We start from the raw sequence: 22,208 nt of genomic DNA on the forward strand, positions 1-22,208 counted from the left end.
TTTTTCCATATCAGTAATCTTGTGGGATATAAAAGCTTTTACCAATATTTATACAATGTTCATTCAGAACGATACATTCATTGATAAATTGCAGCTGTATAGAGTGTTTGTAGTCAAATTATATCAGGTACATGTTGCAAATTATGAAGTTCTGCTAAACAAATTCACCAAAGAGTCTTACATTATGATTCTTTTAACTCTGACCCAGTAATTCTCTTTCCTTTTCTTTTTTTAAAGATTTGTTTATTTATTTGAGAGAGAGAGAGGGATGAGAGGCAGAGGGAGAGGGAGGGAATCCTCACAGCTTGAGGTAGCTTGATCCCAGGACCCTGAGATCATGGCCTGAGCCAAAACGAAGAGTTAGCCACTTAACAGACTGAGCCTCCTAGGTGCCCTGTAATTCTGCATCCTGAGTTGTTTTCTTAGTCTTCCTTTTGCAAGAAATTTTTTGGAAAAACTTAATCTAAGCAATTGCCTACCTTTAATTTTTAGATCCTTATAACTTTTTAGAGAGGGCATGTGGGAATTAAATGAAAATATTTGTCCATTTTTCTTTTCCACTATTGTTTCTTCCCACTAAAGTAAACTTCCATGAGTTTGGGGACCCTGTCAGTCTTCATTACCATGACCCTCGAGCCTATGACAGTGCCTGGAACATGGTAGTTGCTTTATAAGTATTTATTAAAGGGAATAATATCTTGGATGATTTTAACTAAGCTCATCTGTGGGGCACGTGTGTGGCTCAGTGGGTTAAGCCTCTGCCTTAGGCTCAGGTCATGATCTCAGGGTCCTGGGATCGAGCCTCCCATCAGGCTCTCTGCTCAGCGGGGAGCCTGCTATCCCCCACCCCACCTTTCTCTCTGCCTGCTTATGATCTCTGTCAAATAAATAAATAAAATCTTTATTAAAAAAAAACTAATCTCATCTGTCAGATATTGACTCCATATAGTATAGTTTACTGTAAACCCCTGTGATTATCAGTGAATGGTTTGACCTTACACAAAAGTGAACAACTACTCAGTAGTCCAGTCAACAGGAAAGGAAGCTAACTGTGGATTGACGTGTATCTTACACCTTTGATAGATTAGCTGCGTTAAATTTTTTAGTAACAGCATGTCAAGTATTATAAAATAATAGAAGTATTTGTAGTAGTTGCTGACTATATGCCACAGTTATATGACCATTAGTAGAGACATGGTGTATTACAATGTGAGGTGATTAAGGAGTCAGGTTAGTGGAGCCGTGGGTCAGGAATCAGAGTACTCCTGTCAAATTCTGACTCAACCACTTGTTAGTTGTCTGATGTTACAGTAATTGCTGTCTCAGTTTCCCCATTTGTATAATGAACATGAGACTAGTAATTATTTCACAGGGTTGGTGTGAAGATTAAAGGACATAGTCCATGTAAAGAGATTAGTGCATAATCTGGCACACTGTGAATAATAAAATCAAACTCATTTATGCAGATGAAATTTCTGCTCAGAAATTTGCTCAGAAATGTGACCAGGGGCTCCTGGGTGGCTCAGTGGGTTAAAGCCTCTGCCTTTGGCTCAGGGCATGATCCCAGGGTCCTGGGATTGAGCCCCACGTCAGGCTCCCTGCTCGGCAGGGAGCCTGCTTCCCTCCTCTCTCTCTGCCTGCCTCTCTGCCTACTTGTGGTCTCTGTCTATCAAATAAATAAATAAAAATCTTAAAAAAAAAGAAACATGACCATCCTCAGCCACAGGCAGGAATTTGGGAACCAGCACCTGGAACCCAGGTCCCTCCAACTTCAAATTCTATTTGCATTCTAGCTGTGCTGCTTTATCATGATGTGAGAAGAATGCTAGAATCATGTTCAACGACCAGCCAAAGTACAGAGGCTGAATGTCCTTTCAGGAAGAAAAAGCAGGCAAATGAATAAAATAAAAGGAGAACACAGAATAGGAAAATAAAATATCCTGGCCTGTGGCATCTGCACAAATAGAGAATACTAAGTAGTATATCTTGTTGTTGAACAGAGAGAGGAAATAATTTTATAAATATTTTATAATTGTTATTTTAAAAGTCAAAATTATTTCATCTATTTACATATATTTTGACACTGTTAAAAGACAGAACTTTTTCTCTTGTATATAAATTGCTCCGGGCAAGCATATAAGAGTGAGCAAAATTTAAATATTTGGTCTACTTTATCATGATGGTGTTTTTCTCAATTGTATACCATCATTTATGTATGACCCTCCTTTATTTTGTTTCCACAGAATGCTGAAGTCTCTGTTTTTGAAGTAAATATACGCTTTGTTGGTGGGCTACTCTCAGCCTACTATCTGTCTGGAGAAGAGGTAAGATGAAACTGTAAAATTTTATTTTAGTGGGAAAATTTGCTTTTTGTGGTATCTGTTCTCATATTTCAATGGGTCTCTAGCATACACTGAATTTAGTGTAATATATACTTATTTAATGAGTACACTGGGCAAGTTGGGCACAACATGTTCTGAGGATATGGTAAGCAATGCCTTTTTTTTTTTTTCAGCATAGCAATATTCATTATTTTTGCACCACATTCAATGCTCCATGCAATCCGTGCCCTCTATAATACCCACCACCTGGTACCCTTTAAAAAACCTGGGTCCGTTCTGTTAGGTGTGATGTGATTATAAATTAGATATGCCTGTACACAAAGAGGTTTAGTGCAGTGGCAGGCTTGTGGATGAGTTCTTTTTCTTTAAAAATTATTTTAAGCTTAGCTTAATAAAAGCCTTTTTAAAGGTGGAGTAGGTTGACAAGCGAGATCAGAAAATTACAGTGAGGGGGTAAGTGAGGTACTCAGCCTTCTAGTGAGAAGTCCTGTAGGCCAGTGTCCCTGTGTAATGTGCTTTGGAGCTCTTCCTAGAGTGAAGCTTAATTAATTGTCTGCTCAGAAGAAAGCAGGAATTTTTAATTTAGCTTCCTTTTATTGATAGATTAAGAAAGGATTTTTGTATCATGCTTATAAAGAGCACAGATGCTATTTTCTTGAAAGGTTTTGGACAACTTTATGAATATCCTAAGTGTCCACTAAGAGTTGTTGGAAAGGACTTCACCTTTAATGTTGAGAGTATTAAAAGCTGACGTCAAGGAAGAATAGTCACATATTTCAATTGCATGTCAATCAGATTTGTGTGAGCCTCAGCGTTCTGGCCGGGGGAAGAGTGGATCTTACCTAGTATAGTATTTCATGTATTTCAATGCTCCTTCAAAACCGATTTAAGCAGAGCAATAAATGTTTAATGAGAAAAGCTGCTTTACTTTGTTCCTGTCTCCCGGGTACTTTCTTAGCCATAACAAAACAGCCTGCACAACCTGAATGTTCTCTCTGTCCTTAGATTTTATTCTACCATAGATGTTTTCAAAGTATATAAATGACTCTATATTCACCCATATCAGTCCTATTTAAGTGTTAAGTTATTTTCTTCATTATGGACTCTGTCACCTTGTCAGCCAGAGTAATGAGACTTTCTGGCACATTTTTCCTCTTCTTCCCTTTTTCCAGGCCCACATCCCTTCATTTGTTCAGTTTGGTTTAGGATGTTCCAAGCCTTGAGCCAGGGAATCCATATTTTTACAAAGTCATATTGAAAATTAATGTTATTTTAGTTAGCAACTTTCTGCTCTTAGAATATTTGTCTTTGAGTATCCAGTGCCTGGTATTCTCACTCTTTTTGACATACTTAGGATGAACTTGGTTTTAATTTTCTTCAACATTTATATGAAGGTGAGACAATTTGGAGAAAATAAGAACTGCATTCTTCTATATCTGGGCTCAAATAGGATAATTGAGCATACAAAGAAAAACAAGTAACATTTCTTTTAAATATGCATCATGTTTAGTTAAGATATTTTTTCACTTGTAATGGTGTCTTAAGTTTATATATATCCATTACAAGTGAAAAAATATCCTAATTAAACATGATATCTGTGGGTTTACATATAAACCCATGATATCTGTGGTTTTATAGAAATTATATAAATATACCCACAAATATTTTGCCTATAGATAAAATCATTTGGCTCAGATTTTGTAAAGGTACTTTTTTATTCCATATATAGCCAACTTTAGCAAACAAAGTACTACAAAGAACACCTCCATTAAAAATATTTATTCTTTTAGTGTAATTTTTGGTCCTTATCCCCATACAAAGCATAGTTTTTATTACGTTGAGACTTTCTGTATTGTAATTTATAAATATTACTTAAGGTATTTCCATTCTCACTTAATTTTCTGTTTCTATAGAATATACTTTTAGTTCATAAAGATTCATCTATTCAGCTTAGTTTTTGCATAACCCGTCCCTAAGTGTTGGGTAGTTGGGTTTTTTCCAGTTCCTGTATTTTGGATGAGGTAGCTATAATCAGTAGATAAATATTTATTCTCTTAAGTGGGATTTCTGGGTAAGAAGTGGTTAGTACTAGTCTGTTTTCTTATCATTTCGTCCTTTTTCCTCTCAGTTACCTCATCACTGACAATTTCTGACCAGTGCACTCAGGGAAGTTGACTATCAGGAATGTGGTCAAGAAAAACTTATTTTATCTCAAGTCTGTACTTGAGCTGTTTATCTCCCTATCCAAATGAAAAAAAAAAAAATTGAACATTCATTAATAGAAAGAACATCAACATAGCCAAATTATGAATTACTTGGTCTCAGATTGTTGATAAAATTCTATTCTATACATTTTTATGTAAATCAAGATATTTACTAAGACAGTCTAGGCAAATTTATCTTCCTAGATTATCTTATAGAGGGGCTACTAAGTCACTGTAATTTGACATTCTCTTAATTGCTTAGGCTCAGGAGTATTTTGAGAACATCATATAAGTCACCATCAGAACTAGATAGCTCCACATTGATATAAGTTCAAAATTCTTAAATTGAATTATTGCAAAAACAGAAGAGAAGAGGAATACCATTGGTTTGTGTTACATACTTCAGGGAAACTACAATTAGAAGCACTCAGGAGTAATCAAGAATGCCAATGGAACTGTAAACCCTACCAAAATTACAATGGTAACATGACATACCTGTTGATAAGTAGTTTGACTGTAGGGACATATTCAAAAAATTTTAAAACACCCTAGCTCATTTAAAATATTTGGTAGTGCCATTAAAAACAGTCGGTCACAGGTTTTCAGTCTATATAAGAAATGCAAACAATCACAAGAATTACAAACAGGATAGTTATAAGATGAATACTAAATAGGAATGATCAGTATTAAACAGAATTAAAAGAGGTAGTATTTCTCTACTACAAACTCAAGGGAAACTAAAGTCCTCATTGGAGACAGTAAATAGCAGTAGAATATCATTACCCAAAATATGTTCTACAGAGCACATATACAGTCTCTTTAGATACTTCAGGATAAGTCTATATCCATATATGTGCTAAAAATAAATTCAGAAAAAGCTACATCTTATGTTCTGTCCTAGAAATTCACAATGTACAGAAAAAGAAACTAACTGAATTTTATTTATCCCTCTGTTTAACATGCTTCCTTAACTATAAACTTCCTCCTTTTTCCTTAATGTAAAATTTGCTAATTCTGAGTTACAAATACTGTTTCCCAGAACAGATTTTGAGAAACCTCACTGTAGAATAAGAGTAACCTAAGCAAAAATGATAATTGAAAATTGGCAAACTCAAAACAAGACATTACAAGAGAAGAAGATATATGTTTAAAGTAGCATGTATGAATATACCACATATTATTTGTTTTACAGTAGAAACCAATGACTTTATTCAGAAGAAAGTTAATTTAATAGGATATGGTAATGCCACATCCTCCTAGTGAGGGCTGAAAAACAAGTTAGAAGTAAGCTCAATAATCACTCTGGGGCATCCTAGAATTAATAAACATGCCCTGTTTTTTCTACCTTTGTCAAGACACAAAGGCCCAGGAGAAAGAAATCAATTGGCAGTTTGGTTTACATGTGGCCCCTTAAGGATCTTGGGGAAAGAAAGAGAGGACATGATAGAAGTCTTCTATAGGGTTTGAATTCAGTATTCTTTGAACAGGAGTTCAGTATTCCTGAACAGGAGACTGAGGCCTTATTAGAAGAGTGAGAAGAATAAATGTTTGGAAGCCAAAAAGAGACACAGTATCACTACGGTGAGTAAGGATGTCAGAGGAAATAAGCCATATGGAAAGTGATAATTTAATAATATACTTGAAAACACTTTTCCTGATTTATAAAACTACTTTATTGTATAAATTAAGAAAGAACGTTTGGAACTACTAAGGTATTTACTCCTCAGGGGAGACATTTGCCTAGTATGTTTTATATAGGTGAACTGGAAAAATAAGACACCAACTACTGGATGCCAAAACAATTGAAGAACTAGCTTTCAATGCAAAAAGGTAGCCAAGACATTGATCTAGCACTGGGGAAATACACATAATGGATTCTTATATTAGATCAGGTAACTCTGCCAGGTTATCTTTCATTTCAAGGGAGCAAGAGTATTTTCCCCCAAATTCACCAAAAGAAATCCATTGCTCCATACACAAGTACCAAAGATGGCTGAATAGCTTCCTGCAAAGAGAAGTAGCTAATGCCACCAAGTTTAGGAATATCAAGGGAAAAAACATACAGGAAGGGGGTAGGATTATGGAGTGGAGAAGAGAGAAATAAGATGGAGAATGTGAGTTTATTGGTGGAAAGATTTACTGTTTTCTCATAATAGGTTTCAGATATTTGGGCTATTTAGGGGGCTAGCCATCAATTTTATAGAGTGTATTTAGTGATGAATAATTATAAAAGTGTTTAGAAAGCCCTTAGAAAATCAGGATGCATTGATGGGGTTCCCTTTCAAACTGCGTCTGCCACCATCCATAACAATAAAGTCATCTTCCAGACCATCCACCTGTCTGTCTCCTGTCTTATTCTGCAAGGAAATTAAAGTGACTTACCAGAAATGTGCATAATACACACAGAGCTGTTGAAAACAAAGAATAAAGTCAGACTATATTTTTTTAATTTAAGTTTTTATTTTAATTCTAGTTCGTTAACATACAGTGTTATATTAGTTTCAGGTATACAGTACAGTAATTGAATAGTTCCATATATCATCTGGGTTCAGATGGAGTCCCTCATCCCCATCATTTATTTCACACATTCCCCCCACCCGTCTCCCCTCTGGTAACCATCACTTTGTTCCCTATAATTAAGAGTCTGTTTCTTGCTTTCTCTCTCTCTCTCTCTCTCTTTTCCATTTTTGTTTTGTTTTGTTTTGTTTCTCAAATTCTACATATGAATGAAATCATACAGTATTTGTCTTTCCCTGACTGATAAAGTCAGAGAACATTAGAGTCACAGGTAAGATTAACAAACATCTGGTATAGACAAGTAGGCTTTGGGCAGAAATTTGTCTTTGGGTTTCCTAGCAGCCAGAGCAAAAAAGGGGTGAAAATTAATAGTAATTTGGTTTCCTTTTTATAATGAACACTAAAAATTGGATAACATAAAATTACCCATAAATATATCACCTTATACATACTAAATTTTCCATAAAATGTAGAACTATCTTGTATGGACAGGGAAAAAAAACAAAAAAACAGATCCACCAGAAATGCATTAATACTCCTCTCCCCAAATCCTGCCTATAAAAATCAGGGTCAGATTTATCATCCTCTCTGACAAGTATTTTAATTATGCACTCTAATAAAGTTGATTTGAATTCAGAAACAAAAGATATCAATAGAGAGCATAATTACAAATACACACACACACAAAGATTTAAAAGACATGATCATAGTACCCTAAAAGCAAAATATAGTAAGCCTAGGGGTGCCTGGGTGGCTCAGTCAATTAAGCATGGGACTTTTGACAGCCTCAGGTCAGGATTGCAGGCTTGTGGGATTGAACCCCCCAGTGCGGAGTCTGCTGTTAAGATACTCTCCCTCCCCTTCTGCCTCTCGCCCTGCTCATGCTCTTTCTGTCTCTCTAAAATAAATAAATAAAATCTTTAAAAGAAATTAAGCCTATAAAATGAATACATGACAGATTTGAGCAATGTAGTTAAAAAGGAGGCTTGAAATAATGGCATAATGAAATAGAAAAATTAGGTAACCAAATCCTTGATCAATATTTATTATCTGTTATAGACAATGAAAATTTTTAATAAAATTTATTTATAATGCCATAATCAAAATATAACACTGGGCATAAATGATACATATATTTAAAATAGTGAAACTCCTTGAAATTTTTTATCTAATCTCTTAAATAACTGGACCAAGGAGTGAATCTATAATATTAAGATAGACTACTCAACAAACAACTGAAGTATAAGTATCCCTTTAAATTCTGTGGAATGTGTTTCTTAAAGAAATACATTATTTTAAATGTCTATATTATGAAAAAATTACCATGTGGTTAACTGAATCTGTATAATTAAAAGAAAACAAGAAAGAGAAGTAAAAATTAAGAACATTAAATGCATTGTAAAATGAGAAAGGGCTAGATTTATAAAACTTTTCCACCGTTCTTTTCATCAATATTCTCTTTTTTGTGGGGGGTGGGGGCAGAGAGAGGAAGAGAAAGAATCTCAAGCAGACTCTTTGCTAAGCACAGAGCCCAGTCAGGGGCTCAGTCTCAAGACCCTGAGATCATGACCTGAGCCAAAATCAAGAGTCAGGAGCTTTACTGACTGAACCACCCAGGCATCAGTATTCTTACCAAGAATAATTGTCTGGGGAAGAACCACTTTGGATGAGGTGGTTAGAGGGGGCTCCATCGGCAGGAAAGCTCCTGTGTGTGTGTGTGTGTGTGTGTGTGCACGCGCGTGCGCACTCACGCTCACAGAGCAGCACGTTGACATGGCCCTGAGATTGGACAGCTGTGCAGGTTTCTGGTGAGCAGATTAACTCTCATAAACCCAAAGTGGGAAACTTGGATAGACCTGTAAGAAAAAAGGTTGGTGTTTTGGTTTGTTAGTTTTGTTTTGCTGTAATAGGATGAGAAGGCGGAAAACTGGCTTATGGTTATCCACATGACCCCACCATGTCTCTGGCATTCTAGCCCTTCAGCCAGTTCTGCACCTTAACCCCAAACAGTCTTATAATCATGCCACACTGCCCTTCTCGCCGACCACCACTGGTCCCTGTGCCTTTATAAATTGAGTCTTTTTGATGTGACCAACAAAGAAAGCCAAATAACCCAGACTCAGCTTACCTTTTTGGTTTTGTTCCTTATGCCTCACACACCTTCCTCTCTAACAACAATGTGAATTTTTTTCCTCTAAAACTCTCCAAGCACATCTGTGTGGTTTTTATATCCACATTTGCTCTCCCTAGAATGACTTTCACCTGCTCCCCCCATCCCAACCTAGACAGCACCTGCAGTGAGGCCCTCCCTGACTGTCTGCTCAGGCTGGCTCCACTCCTGCACGGGGAGGCCAGGGACTTCCTTCCCTGCATTCTCTGCATAGGCTATTACCATGCTTTGTTTATGACCTTGTTACTTCTTCATCACCCCTTTCCCCAGGAGAATTTGTATAACTCAAAAATAAGGATTAGATTTCTGCTGTTTTTATAGCCCTTTGCTTAGCACTGTATGCCTTGAGCCGGAAAACATTTAGTAAATGTTTGTGACTAAACCTTTATGAGGCTTTCTGTGACCTCTGTTTTTTAAAACCCCAGCAGAAAAGTCTCCTGCCTTTTAAAGCAAAATTTGTACATTGACAACACAAATGAGCAAATGGCCTGGAAGACTGAGGTAGTGTGTGGAGACAAAAAAAATGTATATATAACAAGGGGACTAAAAATATGCACAATCTCTAATCCCCGGGTAAGCCCCTTACAACTCTACCCCCCACTCCCCACCTCAAACCACCCCCCCACTAACCCCAGCAGAACATCTTACTTTTTTTAATCTATTCTATAAATGCTGGATCTGTAAAGGAGAAAGTTTTGAAAACCAGAGAGCTAGAGACAATATCAAAATTTAATTAATTACCAAATATTATTGGTCATTTATAGTGGACCTTTTCCTTTTTTTTTTTTTTGAGGGAGGGAGGGGCAAAGGGAGAGAGAGAGAAAATTTTGACCAGGCTCTACACACAGCATCAGGCTCTGATTTTATGGCCTGAGATCATCATGACCTGAGCCAAAATCAAGAGTCCGCCGCTCAACAGACTGAGCCAACCAGGCGCCCCTGTAGCGGACATTTTAAATAGAATTGATGTTGGAGTATTTTGTGAAATTTTAAATCTAAGAAGAAATTATAAAAGGTAAATGGGAAAGGGATGATATAATGTATATTTGCTTAGTTTGAGGAAACTATTCAGCTAAAACTTTCTTAGCCATTTAATGGTACATGTATGCTACTTTCCTGAAAAAGAACAATTTTAATCATATTTACTAAATGATATTGATTGTCTCCTTATGTTATTTTGTACTAATGTGTTTGACCCTATGATTTCTTAAAAGTTTAAATTGATCCTTACATGTACTTCAGGTATTAAATTTACTATTTAGCATTTACTATTGAAATTTTTATAAAAGAAAGGAATATGATATACTGAATCAATATTTTTACTTAAAAAGGTTCAAAGTCACACTAGATTATAGTAATTTTTCTTATTAAGTTTCTGTGGTTAATTAGTTCCAACTGTCTCTCATTGAATATATGTACTTGAAAAGAAATTTAGGAATATATGTGGCTGATTATAAATAATATATATTTTAGTCAAATGAAATGACTACTTTTTTGTCCTAGAATGAATTACTAAAATCACATCTACTCCTTAACTCAGGTTTGCTATATATGTTTCTCTATTTATGAAAATCTATACTGTATTTATAATTGTTTTCAAAAGCATAGAAGTTTTATCTGCTTTAAGAACTTTATCTCTATAATTCAGAAAAGGAATTCTACAGTTTGCTAGTAATTCTAGCTCTAAAACTTTTTCATGCTAATGTATAAATGGCAGAAGCTGGTCTGATTTCTGTCTGATTATAAACCAAGCAAGAGTGCTTGGCTCCCCAAGGAAAGGGAAAGTCAGAAAATTAACTTGTTTCTTTCTTTTATTTTTTATTTTTTAAGTAAACTCTGCCTCTAGTTTGGGGCTCGAGCCCACAACGCCAAGATCAAGAGTTGCATGCTCTACCAGCTGAGCCAGACACACAGAAACACAACTTGTTTCTTAATGAAATATTTATATCCCTTTTAGTTTAGCACAGTGCTTTGCACATAGTAAGCAAACTATAAATTCACATTGGCAAGTGTAAACCTAGCTTAGGATGTAGGGACAACCTCAAAATATCAGTGATTTAAGATAATATGCTCCGTACATTCTATATGTTCCACCCACGCCACGTGCTCTGCCCATGACTCTCAACATCATCCATCCAGAGCCCAGCTGGTGCAGCAGCTGCCGCCCAAGTCATTTCCATTTGCCAAGATGGGAGCCATGGAGTTGGAGGGCGGGGATGGAAAAAGAGAATCTAGTAAATGCACACTGGCTTGTAGTGTATATGTCAGAAGGACACCAGTTACTTCAGCCCACATCCCATTGACCAGAGAAAGTCACATGGCCACTGTAACTTAAGAGTCTGGGGGAGGAGATGCATTGTACCACCATATCCCTGGGAGGAAAAGTTGGTGGACAGTGTTAAAGACTGCCACACAGGTTAAAAATATATATACCCTTCCCAACCACCAGGAGTAGCTAAAGATAGGAATTTGTGAGGAGAGAGGAAATTTTCCAAGAATCTCCAAACTGGAATTTGTTTGTACCATGAGGTACCTTGGTACCTATGGCACCAAGGTAGTAAGTGAGTGGAGTGTTGTGTCTCAGGATAGAAATATTAGTCTTCAGTAGCTTTTCAAGTGAAAGGCTACTCCTTCAGCACTTGTCTACTAAGATCATCTGTTTCTCCAAGAAATACCTTCTAATCTAGACTTCTTTTTGGCAGAATTGTGTTGATCAGACACTGAGGACTTGGTGCTTCTCCTTCAACCACTTTTTTTTTGATTTAAGTGTTCCTCAGGCCAGTCTAATGAAAGAGATGAAGTAATATATTTATTTTGAATCATTTCATAATTCACAGTGTCTGTTAAAACCAATACTCCAAATCATTTTTTTGCTGTCTGAATCCTATTCATGTGGATTTCTAAGACTAAATGTGTGTGTGTGTGTGTGTTTTAAACAAGTTATGTTTTTCCAGGACTATTCCTGTGTGTTCTTTTTCTTTTACTTGTGGTGTCCTTTAGAAGGGTACCAAGAGGTAGCTATAGCAAGGAATTTAAAATGTAATAGGGCTAGTAGAAAATTCCTCAGAATTGTGATAATTTGCCATCTGGTAAGTTCACTTATTTAGTGAATCAGCAGATGTTTATGGAATACCTGCTTTGAGGCACTGCACTTGGTGGTGCAGAACCAAACAAAAGAAAGACAGTCTCTGCTGACAAATATTAATTCATTTAGGTTTCACAACAACCCTATAAAATAAGAAAAAGTATTTTTATCCTTATTTTATGGAGCAAGAAACAGAGCAGATTATTAAGCAACTTGCCCAAAGGCATGCAAAGTAGCAGAGCTGGGCTTCAAACTCAGGCATTCTAGCTACAAGATACCAAGTAACAGCTAGACATTAGGGATGTCAGGCTCTAGCCTGAACTCATGAGTCATCTACAGCTAAAGGACAACTGAAAGAATAGAAGGGAATGGGCTTGCCCAGAGCATATACCAGACTTGAGAAAAGAGGACCTTAACATGTAAGCGTTAGTGAGAAGAGGGGACTAGAAAAAGAGACTGAGATGTGGTGATCGCAGAAGTAGGAGGAAAACCAATAGAATGTGATTAACCAAAAGAAAATAGTATTTTGAAAAATGAAGAAGCATTCAGCTGTGCCAAAGGCTTCTGCTAGGGGAAGCTGTTATAAGGAGAGAAAAATATCTTTGGGACATTACAATGTAGAGGTCATAAGTGACTTTACCAAGAATACTTTTGATAGAGTAATTGCACAGAATCAAAATTGGTTTTGATTGAAGAGGAGAAGGTCTTTAAGAAGGTGGAGGAAGATGGGATTCAGAGGACAGGTGGTTCAGGAAGGGGTCCTTCCTTCACTGCAGAATGAGAGTAGAGGAGAAAACCACCGAATCAGTGACTTGGTAGATTAAGTGGTGGAGATGTGAGATAATTATCATCTGGCTATATGAAGAAATAGGAGAGGACATCTGCCTAGACTTGGAGAGAGGACAGACGTGGAGATGAGTGTGTGTAAAATAGAATTGTCATTCTAGAGAGGGTTGACTACAGAAACCTGGTAGAGTTTCTGGATGGTGTTTAGGTTGGGGACCATCAATTCGTGGAGGTATCAGGTGTCTATTGCTCAGTTCATATGCAAATATGGAGAAGGTAGGTGATGGGTTTTAGTTGGGTTTTGTAGCCAGATGTGACAGAGATAAAGAAATGCATGGGTTTGGAGGTATTGGCAAAAATCTTACTGAAATTACAGACTACGAGTATGAAACAGTATGAAGAACAGCAGGTGAATGATGGGTAGAAAATGAACTGGTTAAATTGTCTGAAGCTTAGTTAAAGTATTAGTTAAAGTATACTTAGTTAAAGTATACTTAGTTGAAGTATTAGTAAAATACTTGAGGATAATATTTGTTTTTGACTTAATTGAGCGTTACTTTAATTTGAGGTATCCAAAACCTCTAAAGCAGTACAAATGTCGATTAATTCCAGGGTCCTGCAAAATGAGGAAATCCAAGAGTTTTAATGGTATAGGCATAGAAGACAAGAATTTTTTCACAGCTCATTATTCTAAGCACTTTTGTTCTGTTTTTCATTCTTGCCATTAGGTAGATGGTCAGGGTTAGACCAGATAAGCAGAATAGATGGTCACGATTTTCTCTTAAATTCCATGTGGTTGAGACATTTACTTGTTTAACCTTATTTTAATAATTTTTTTTAAGTTCTTGATGTCATAATAGCCATAGTTCTAATTTATAAATCACTGTTAACTTCTTTGTCTCAGTGTTTATGGCTAACAAGGTATGTTAGCTATCAAATAGGGGCTTCTGACTTTAGCCTTCTCTCACAGACTTCTAGTCGACTAGAAAGTACACTTATTACTCAATTTAGACTTAACTGCTAATTCAGATAACAACTGTAGCATTTATGTTGAGTTTCTGCTCTCTAATCTTTATGACTATGTAATGCTTTATGACTAGTCTTGGAAGAATACTAACCCAGAGTTTAACTGGGTTATAGTGGATCTTAAAGCTCTGTCATTTCATCAGGCACACAACTACTAACACATTTAGTCACTTATGACTCACATCTTTATTCAGCAAATATTATGTGCCATATGTGGTTATTTTGAACATCTATTATGTGCCAATCCATGTTCTTGTCTCTGAAGGATTCAGCAACGAGCAAATTCAACAAAACCCCAGCTCTCTGGAAATGTACATGCTAGTAAGATAATATGACAAATTAGTTTACAGGATGATTTTAGATAGCAATAAATGCTATTTAGAAAATCCAAAACAACTGTGGGATAAACATTGATAGAGGGGTAGGAAGATGAGGTCTACTTTAGGTTGAATTGGAGCCAGGACCTAAGTGACACTACTTAAGATTTAGAGAAAAGAACATTCCAGAGGAACTTGAGAGTTGAATTTATGATAGCTTTTTCTCTTAATTTGGGGATGCAGAAGAAGAGGAGGAGGATGGTGGTAGTGGTGATAATGGTGGTGATAAGACTGTTTTTTAAGGGTTTATCATGGGCCGTTATCAGTACTGGAGAAATGCAAAATCTCCATGTTGGAGCAGTGAGGCTCTGAGCACCTGATTCCTGAGTTGCACAGGCGGTGATAGAACTGGGATTAGATCCTGCTCTGTCTGCTTCATGACCCTGCCCACATAGTATTCCCAAAACCAGAGTTACCAGAGTTCATACCACAATCTTCTTCTCTTACTCACTTCATCTTTTCGACATCTAAACTTCATAAAATGAGCCAGCAGCGATCTTCTATAACTTGTGAAATCTTTCACTTCCTGAACAACAAAAAATAATTAAGGCATGAAAGCCACATTGTGTGATACATTCATAACCTTTGTGAGATTATAGCAGATTTTTATTCAAGTTGTGTTTGAAAAGATTTATTCATTGCATTCATGTCATTTTCCAAAACCAGAGACAAAGTTCTTGATTTTTTTCCAAATAGTTCTTTAGTTGCATTCTTGTTTTCCTTCTCTTGTGTTTTCATTCCCTTACCTTCTTTATCAGTAGAATAAAATGCCTCTCATTGTCTAGTGACTACATGAAGCAAAAACCTTGCTATATATAAAAGACATCTATGTAATTTTTTAGCAACAATCTCTTTTTACTCTGAATTAGTATCAGATATAGTTCAAAATGTTGATAAAATCTGTATCTATTTCAGTGTGACATTGTAATGGTTAAGGTATGCATTCAACTTTTCCTTTATAACTAAGACATATATTGAGGATGGCAGTATTTGAGAGCACTGAATAATATACATAATTTAGAAAAAGGAATCATATTTTCAATTTTTGAATCATATTTTCTGATAAGAAGGAGAAAGTACCTTATTTCAAATGAAACTAAAATATTTTGGCTTTATTAACAGACATAAATTGTGAAGGTTTACCAATACAATTGGAAAGCTTTTATGTAATTAGAGAATTCCAAAAAGGATTTAAAAAGAGCTCATGAATATACCATATGTTGATAGCACTTTAATAAATTTCTCTTGACTATGAATAAAAATTTGGAAGCCTGTTGCCTATTTGCTTTTTCTATTGTATCCACTAAACAAAGAAAGAAAGAAAGGAAAACTCAGACTTATTGTCATAGATCATAAAGGAACCTGCAAAAAGTGATTAAAATATCTACTTATTATAATCATTAAAGATTTACAGTGAACCAGCATTTAGTAGAATGTTTTCCTTTCATTTTGTTAACTGTTGTCAAAAGACAAGACTCAAAACTGGGGCCCCTAAGGTTTAACTGAGATTATATCCAGTGACCATTCCACTAGGGGTTTTTCCTGGGGGTCTATCCATTGTGGAATTTCAGGGTGCCACCTTAAGAGTTTAGTTGGTATGCAGATAAATGAGCATTTCTCACACTTTCAAGAGTTGCCAGACCCATTTCACCAGTGCTTGGCGTTGTTGGCACTTTCCATTGGTTTGACTTCAGTACTTTCTTCCATGTTCACACAGATATGGAATAATAATTTACTCTATAGATACTCAAAGTAAAATACCAACACTTCAACTCCCCTGCCCCCTCCCCTTTTTCTATCGAATTAGCAGAAACTAAAAACTATGTTAATACCCAGTTTGGTGAGAGTAGGGCAAAAATTCACTCAGGCATTGCTGAAGGGAATGTAATTCAATATAATTGCTCTGAAAAGGTATCAAGTGTATGCATATAAGAAGATCCTTAATAAAGATATTTATTTAGCTTCAGTTATTCCACATTGGGGAATCTATGCAAAGGAAATAATCCAAAATATAATCTTATTATGTCTAAAGAAGTTAATGGATGTATTTTAAGTACTCATTAAATAGGAGACATCTCAAATACCCAATAGGAAGAGAATGATGGAACAGATCATGAAATGCCCACATGATTGCATACTGTGTAGCCATTAAAATTTATTCTTGCTCATTTATTTAATGGCATGGGCAATTATTGATACCATAAATAAAGCAAAATATGAAATTTCATGTATGATATAATTTCAGCTATGGAGAACAGACACTAATTACATAAGAAACTTCTTAAATATAAATAATATTTGCTTCTGACTGGTATATGATCTTTTCTCGGCCCTTTTGTTTTTCGATACTTACCAGATTTTCTATGATGAACTGGTTAGTGATACTCCTATGATCAGAAAAATATTAAAAATTGCCGTAGACTTGGGGAAATAAAATCCTTACCAAATTTTTGCCACTAAACTTGCTCAGGATTCAGTTATTCTAGTCTCTTTAAATTTAATTTTTTTTTAACTTTTCTCACAAGAATCCAGCCTGTAGAATCTTGAAAGTCACCTTTTTTCCATTTCTGACATCTGTTTCATAAAGAAAATGGCTTTACTCAGTGATAATTGAATTTCCCTCTTTATAGTCAATTTATAGATTTTCATTTCAGGTGGTGGCTTATTTACAACAACATCTATTCAATGTTAATATTATCCTCAGTTCACACAGAGATAAAGGTGACACAAAGCTTAAGTAGACAGATTGGTCATAAACTCTTACGCAGTCTCAGATCCAACTCCCTAGTCTTTGAATTACCAAAGCAGTATAAAAAGACGAGCTAATTATAGTACCAAGACTTTTTTGTTATACATGCACTCATGCATGCGCGCGCGCACACACACACCAACCTAATGTGTGATACAAAATAGTGTGTAGACCATTCCATATTCTAATGTGTGTGTGTGTGTGTGTGTGTGTGTGTGAATATAGGAGATCTCTGCATTTTCCATCATCATCATTTACAAGGCAAAACAACAGAATTAATTTTGTTAAGCGTATGAATTCATTAGTAGAGTTTATGTTCATTACTGACATGGAAATCTAGGAACACTGAGGCACTTGGCACAATCTGTGACTTTGTTTTTTTCTCCAGAGTCTAATTGAAAAGTATTAGGGAAGACATAGCAGAGAGCCTTTCTCCTGTCGTTATAACAGTAAATATCCCTTAAGAAACTTCACAAGCCATGCATGCTTATTTGAGGGAGAAGAAAGAGAAAGGCTGTTCAGTAATGGCTAGGGAAAAAAGAAAACCTTGTCTGAGAGATAAAGGAGGTGACTCTAAAGAGGAGAGCGTACAGTCCACCAGACACGCTTGAGGTTTCTCAAATCAAACTCTAGAATCACTTTATGATGGAAACCCAAGGTAATTAGCAACTGTATTTTTAAAACTTAAACTAGTTTGCTTTGTTTTTTAAAATCCAAAACTATTGTGATTATATGACTATATGACATGAATCAATAGAGCTTCATCATGGGCATACAAGTATTGGAAATTTATATATTTTTGATATAAATTTTTTTTAAAAATGTTTGAGGTATCTATAGATGTGATAAAAAGCCAACAATGTCTTTTCTCAGTTGGCTCTCTCCTCACCTGAAAACTCTGCCTTTCCTTCCAGCCATGGGCTGTCTACATGTCTGAGATCCTGTAATGGAAGTAAGATTTCTGTAGTGGTCATTTGCCTCTCTCTACTTAAAATTATATTTGTCAGGGAAATTGCCAGATTTTGAGCCTTTAGATAAACAATTTGTAAATTGGCTACTTGAAATATTCATTGTACTAAAGTTGTCCATCTAATAAACTTAAGAAATAGCTCTTATGAAGTGGAAAGAACATTGTTTTTGGAATCTGAAATCCTTGGATGTTGACTTTACCTCAAGCAAGCCCTTTTATCACTTTCAGATTTTTTTCATTGATTTAAAATAAATGGGTATTGTCTTTTAAGCATCCTCTAAATCCAGTGTTCCAGAACAATGATACATTGATTTTCAAGTTTACAGAATGTTGTAAATTCGAAGAGGGGCGTGGTGGGTGTTTTCTCCCCATGTCTCAGATCTTCTTAACTCATTTTTGAGTGTAAACACAATGACTGCTTCTGGTGTAATGTATTTATGCTTTCTGTTACCCAGTGCTTAGGCTGTCTGGATATGTAAATCACTGGGAATGAAAAAAAGTAGGAAAGTTGGACATCTTCATGCCCTGGCAAAACCTTGTGTTCTGTGCAAGAGAAATGCTAAAAAGCAGAGAAGCTGCAAAGGAAACAATGAACTGCTGTAGACACAGAGGCAAATTAGGAACATGCACTGATTCCTACAGAGTAGTTACATCTTAACTCCTTCCTTACCCAATATCCAAATGCTGATTGTTTTCCATTATAAACAGATATCCTATTTGAATGCCAAAGTCAAGGTGAATTCTGGCTGCTGTAGCAAAAATGAGAAAGAAGGATTTTATATTTTGTAAAATTGACTTTCAGATGCAGAGGGTACAGGCAAACTTATCAGCATGCAAGAAATAAGGACAATATTGCCTTCAGGAGCCCTTCCTGGTGACTCTACTGTAGAATAAGCTTGAGTAAACCAAAATAACAGATAGTATGCTTCCATTTTTATGAAATGTCCTAAATAGGCAAATCTATAGAGATAGAAAGTGGATTAGAATTTGCCTAGGACTGAAAAGGTTGGGGGGAAATGGGGAGTGACTGCTAATGGATATGGTGTTTCTTTATTAGGGGTGATAAAAATCTTCCAAAATTTATTGTGGTGAATCAATTTAGTGTGACAATACTAAAACCACTGAAACGTCCACTTTAAATAGCCGGATTGTATGATAAAAGTGTTAAAAGGAGAAACATTGTAATTATGAATTTTAATTGGAAATATTAGTATGAACTTAGGAGATATTTTGTCTTAAAATATATAAATATGCATTTACATGGGTGTATGTGTGTACCTGTTTAAACACATTTTTTAAGGCCTAAAGAAGCCTAGAAACAATGATGACTTCAGTGGTCTTGAGCGCCCAGACTGGGTCTTAAGTTCCTCCTTCTTGCTAACTAAGGCTTCTTGCAGAAATGGCTAAAACAGAAAATATGCAAGACTAGTTTGAAACATCTCATTAAACAAGATAACAAAAACTACTACAATAATGTCAAAAGGACTCAAGAGCCAACTTAAAAGAGGCTTCCACTGGCAAATATGAGAATTTTGTTTTAGTATCAATTATAAATGTAACAGATTAAAACCCATTATGTAACTTTAAATAGATAAGTTCATAATAATATTAGAAAGCAAAAATGGTTCTTCACCTTCAAAACAGTAACGGGGAACTTACGACCTTGAAAACTGATAAGGGAAAAGAAAGCATTTATCTTGCCCTTTCTGTATGAACTGTATCACTGGTAACCAATAACCAAGTAGTAGATAAGCAAAGCATCTCTTAATAAAATTATTTCTGTTAATAAATGAAAGTAAAACAATCAAAGTAGAAAATCACCAATGTTTACAACCTCTGAGGAATTAATGGATCTAGGCCATTATCATCAACAGTTGCTAATTTCTCAAAAGGAGGGCTAACCACGTATGTACTTCCTGATAAAAGAATATATCACCTTGAGTCTTGCCAAAGGGATCAAGTCTCTGGATCCAGCCTCCAATCTGTCAAGAATACAGAGAAAACAGTGTGTTGAACTACACTACACAGGCATGAGCATCATGTGATTCCTGTTGTTCAAATAACTGAAATTTGTCCAGATAAATTAGAAGGAAAAGAAAGATGAAAAGGGAGAGTCTATGGTTTAAAAGAGGTGTAGGGTGTAAGGGACACCTGAGTGGCTCAGTTGGTTGGGCTGCTGGCTCTGGATTTTGACTCAGGTCATGGGATCCTGGAGTTGAGCCCCATGTCAGGCTCCATGCTCACTGAGGAGTCTGCTTGAGGATTCTCTCTCTCCCTCTCCTTTGGTACCACCCCTCGTTCTCTCTCACACATACGTGCATGTGCTCTCTCTCCAAAAAATAAATAAATCTTTCAAAATAAATAAAAATAGAAGAGGCTTAAAAGGTGTAGTTTTTTTGTTTGTTTTTTGTTTTGTTTTGTTTTGTTTTTTAAGTCTAAGGATGAACAGTTGGTTGATAAAGAAGTAGACAAGAACCAGGATGTGGTTATTTTTGGGGAGAAGGAAGGAGCTGTGGCTGAAATGGAACATAAAGAGAGCCTCTTGTGGGGCTAGCAAAATCCTTCTTGATTCATCTTGACTTGGATGGTAATTACTAGGATGTGTGTCTTATGATGTTACACTAGGCTATGTACATTTTGTATGTGTGTTTGGGGGGGGTTCTCTATTTCTTTGTATTTTTAGAATTTAAGTTTTTAAATAAATTAATAACAAAAAAGATTGCCCAGAAGGATAGTCAAGCTTGGTGGAATCAATCTTGAATCTTGGAATCTATTTTGCGTCTCTTTCTCTCTCTAAAAGAATGTTTAATATATTTGAGTTAGCTTGACACATATAAATTGTAGATTATATTTCAGATATAAAACAAGTGAAATTGAAATATAAAGTATATGTAAATATTCTACATGTCTTAAAGTGCTGAAGAGATATTTTGATAAATGGCATTCATCTTTTTACTTGATAAAAAAGATCACCCAAATAACCTGAAACAATTTTTTATTTGCCATTTTTAGGTATGATAGTAAATTCTCAAGTCATAAGCAACTGTATACTTAATAGCATGTGCTGTGATTAACATATATTGTACAGAGAACACTAAGCCATCCTTTCATTAATTCTTTCTTACAACACATGCATATACTTTTGTTGAGAGTTGTTCTGAAACTTGGTTTCAGAAGCAGGAGTAACGATGGTCAAGACCATGAACTCTAGTGCCAGGCGTGGTCATTCAAATTGCAGCTTTCCCTTTTTTTCGCTTTGTGTGAACATAATGAGGGATGATAACCTTTCCCACCTCAGAAGCTTGGTTAAAATATTAAGTGACTTAGATGTAGACATGCAGAAAAGTCACTGGAATACACTGAATGCTATATAAGCATCAGCTATTACTACTTGGCCAAAATCATTTATGCAGTTCAGTCCTTGGGAAGTTATATGGCTGAAAGCCACTTAAACATCCTCATTCCTGGCATCCCTGAACTTGGATGTTCTCACTAAATGATTATGTTTTCATGGAGGTCATCATCCCAGTGTGGACAATAATATAAACAGAGGATGTTGTTCAGATTTTATGGTTTATGTATGAATATTTACTTTTAATATAGTTAGCATGTTAGAGATAACTTGGAGTGAAATCTCTCTATATTCTTTATATCTTGAAATTTTATCAGTTCACGGTATAAATGTGTTTTGTTGCAAGACCTATAAAAGAGGAAGATGTTTAGGACAGGGGGAGGAAGGCAAGAAAGCAAAGAAGGAAAGGAAAGGAGGGAAGGGAGAGGAAGAAGGAAGCTCAGGGAGAAAAGGAGCTGCCTCAAGGTATTTGATTTGTGGTCCACTTTACTGAAATGCATGTCGCCTGTGATTGTAATTAGTTATGTGATTACTTTATGTAAATACATGTGCATTCCCTAGTGAAAAGTCTTTTTTTTTTTTTAAGATTTTATTTATTTATTTGACACACAGAGAGAGATCACAAGTAGG

At 35.7% G+C, this 22,208-nt stretch overlaps 1 protein-coding gene across 1 annotated transcript in view; it reads left to right on the forward strand.

Annotated features, from left to right (window-relative positions):
* Positions 1 to 22,208, forward strand: part of MAN1A1 (mannosidase alpha class 1A member 1) — a 165,564-nt gene that overhangs the window by 57,013 nt on the left and 86,343 nt on the right. The window contains exon 4 of the mRNA XM_032339673.1: positions 2,244 to 2,324. Coding sequence (XP_032195564.1) covers positions 2,244 to 2,324 — 81 coding nt within the window. The remainder of the gene's footprint in view (positions 1 to 2,243; positions 2,325 to 22,208) is intronic.

This window comes from Mustela erminea, chromosome 4 (assembly GCF_009829155.1).
Source record: "Mustela erminea isolate mMusErm1 chromosome 4, mMusErm1.Pri, whole genome shotgun sequence".
Taxonomy (NCBI): domain Eukaryota; kingdom Metazoa; phylum Chordata; class Mammalia; order Carnivora; family Mustelidae; genus Mustela; species Mustela erminea.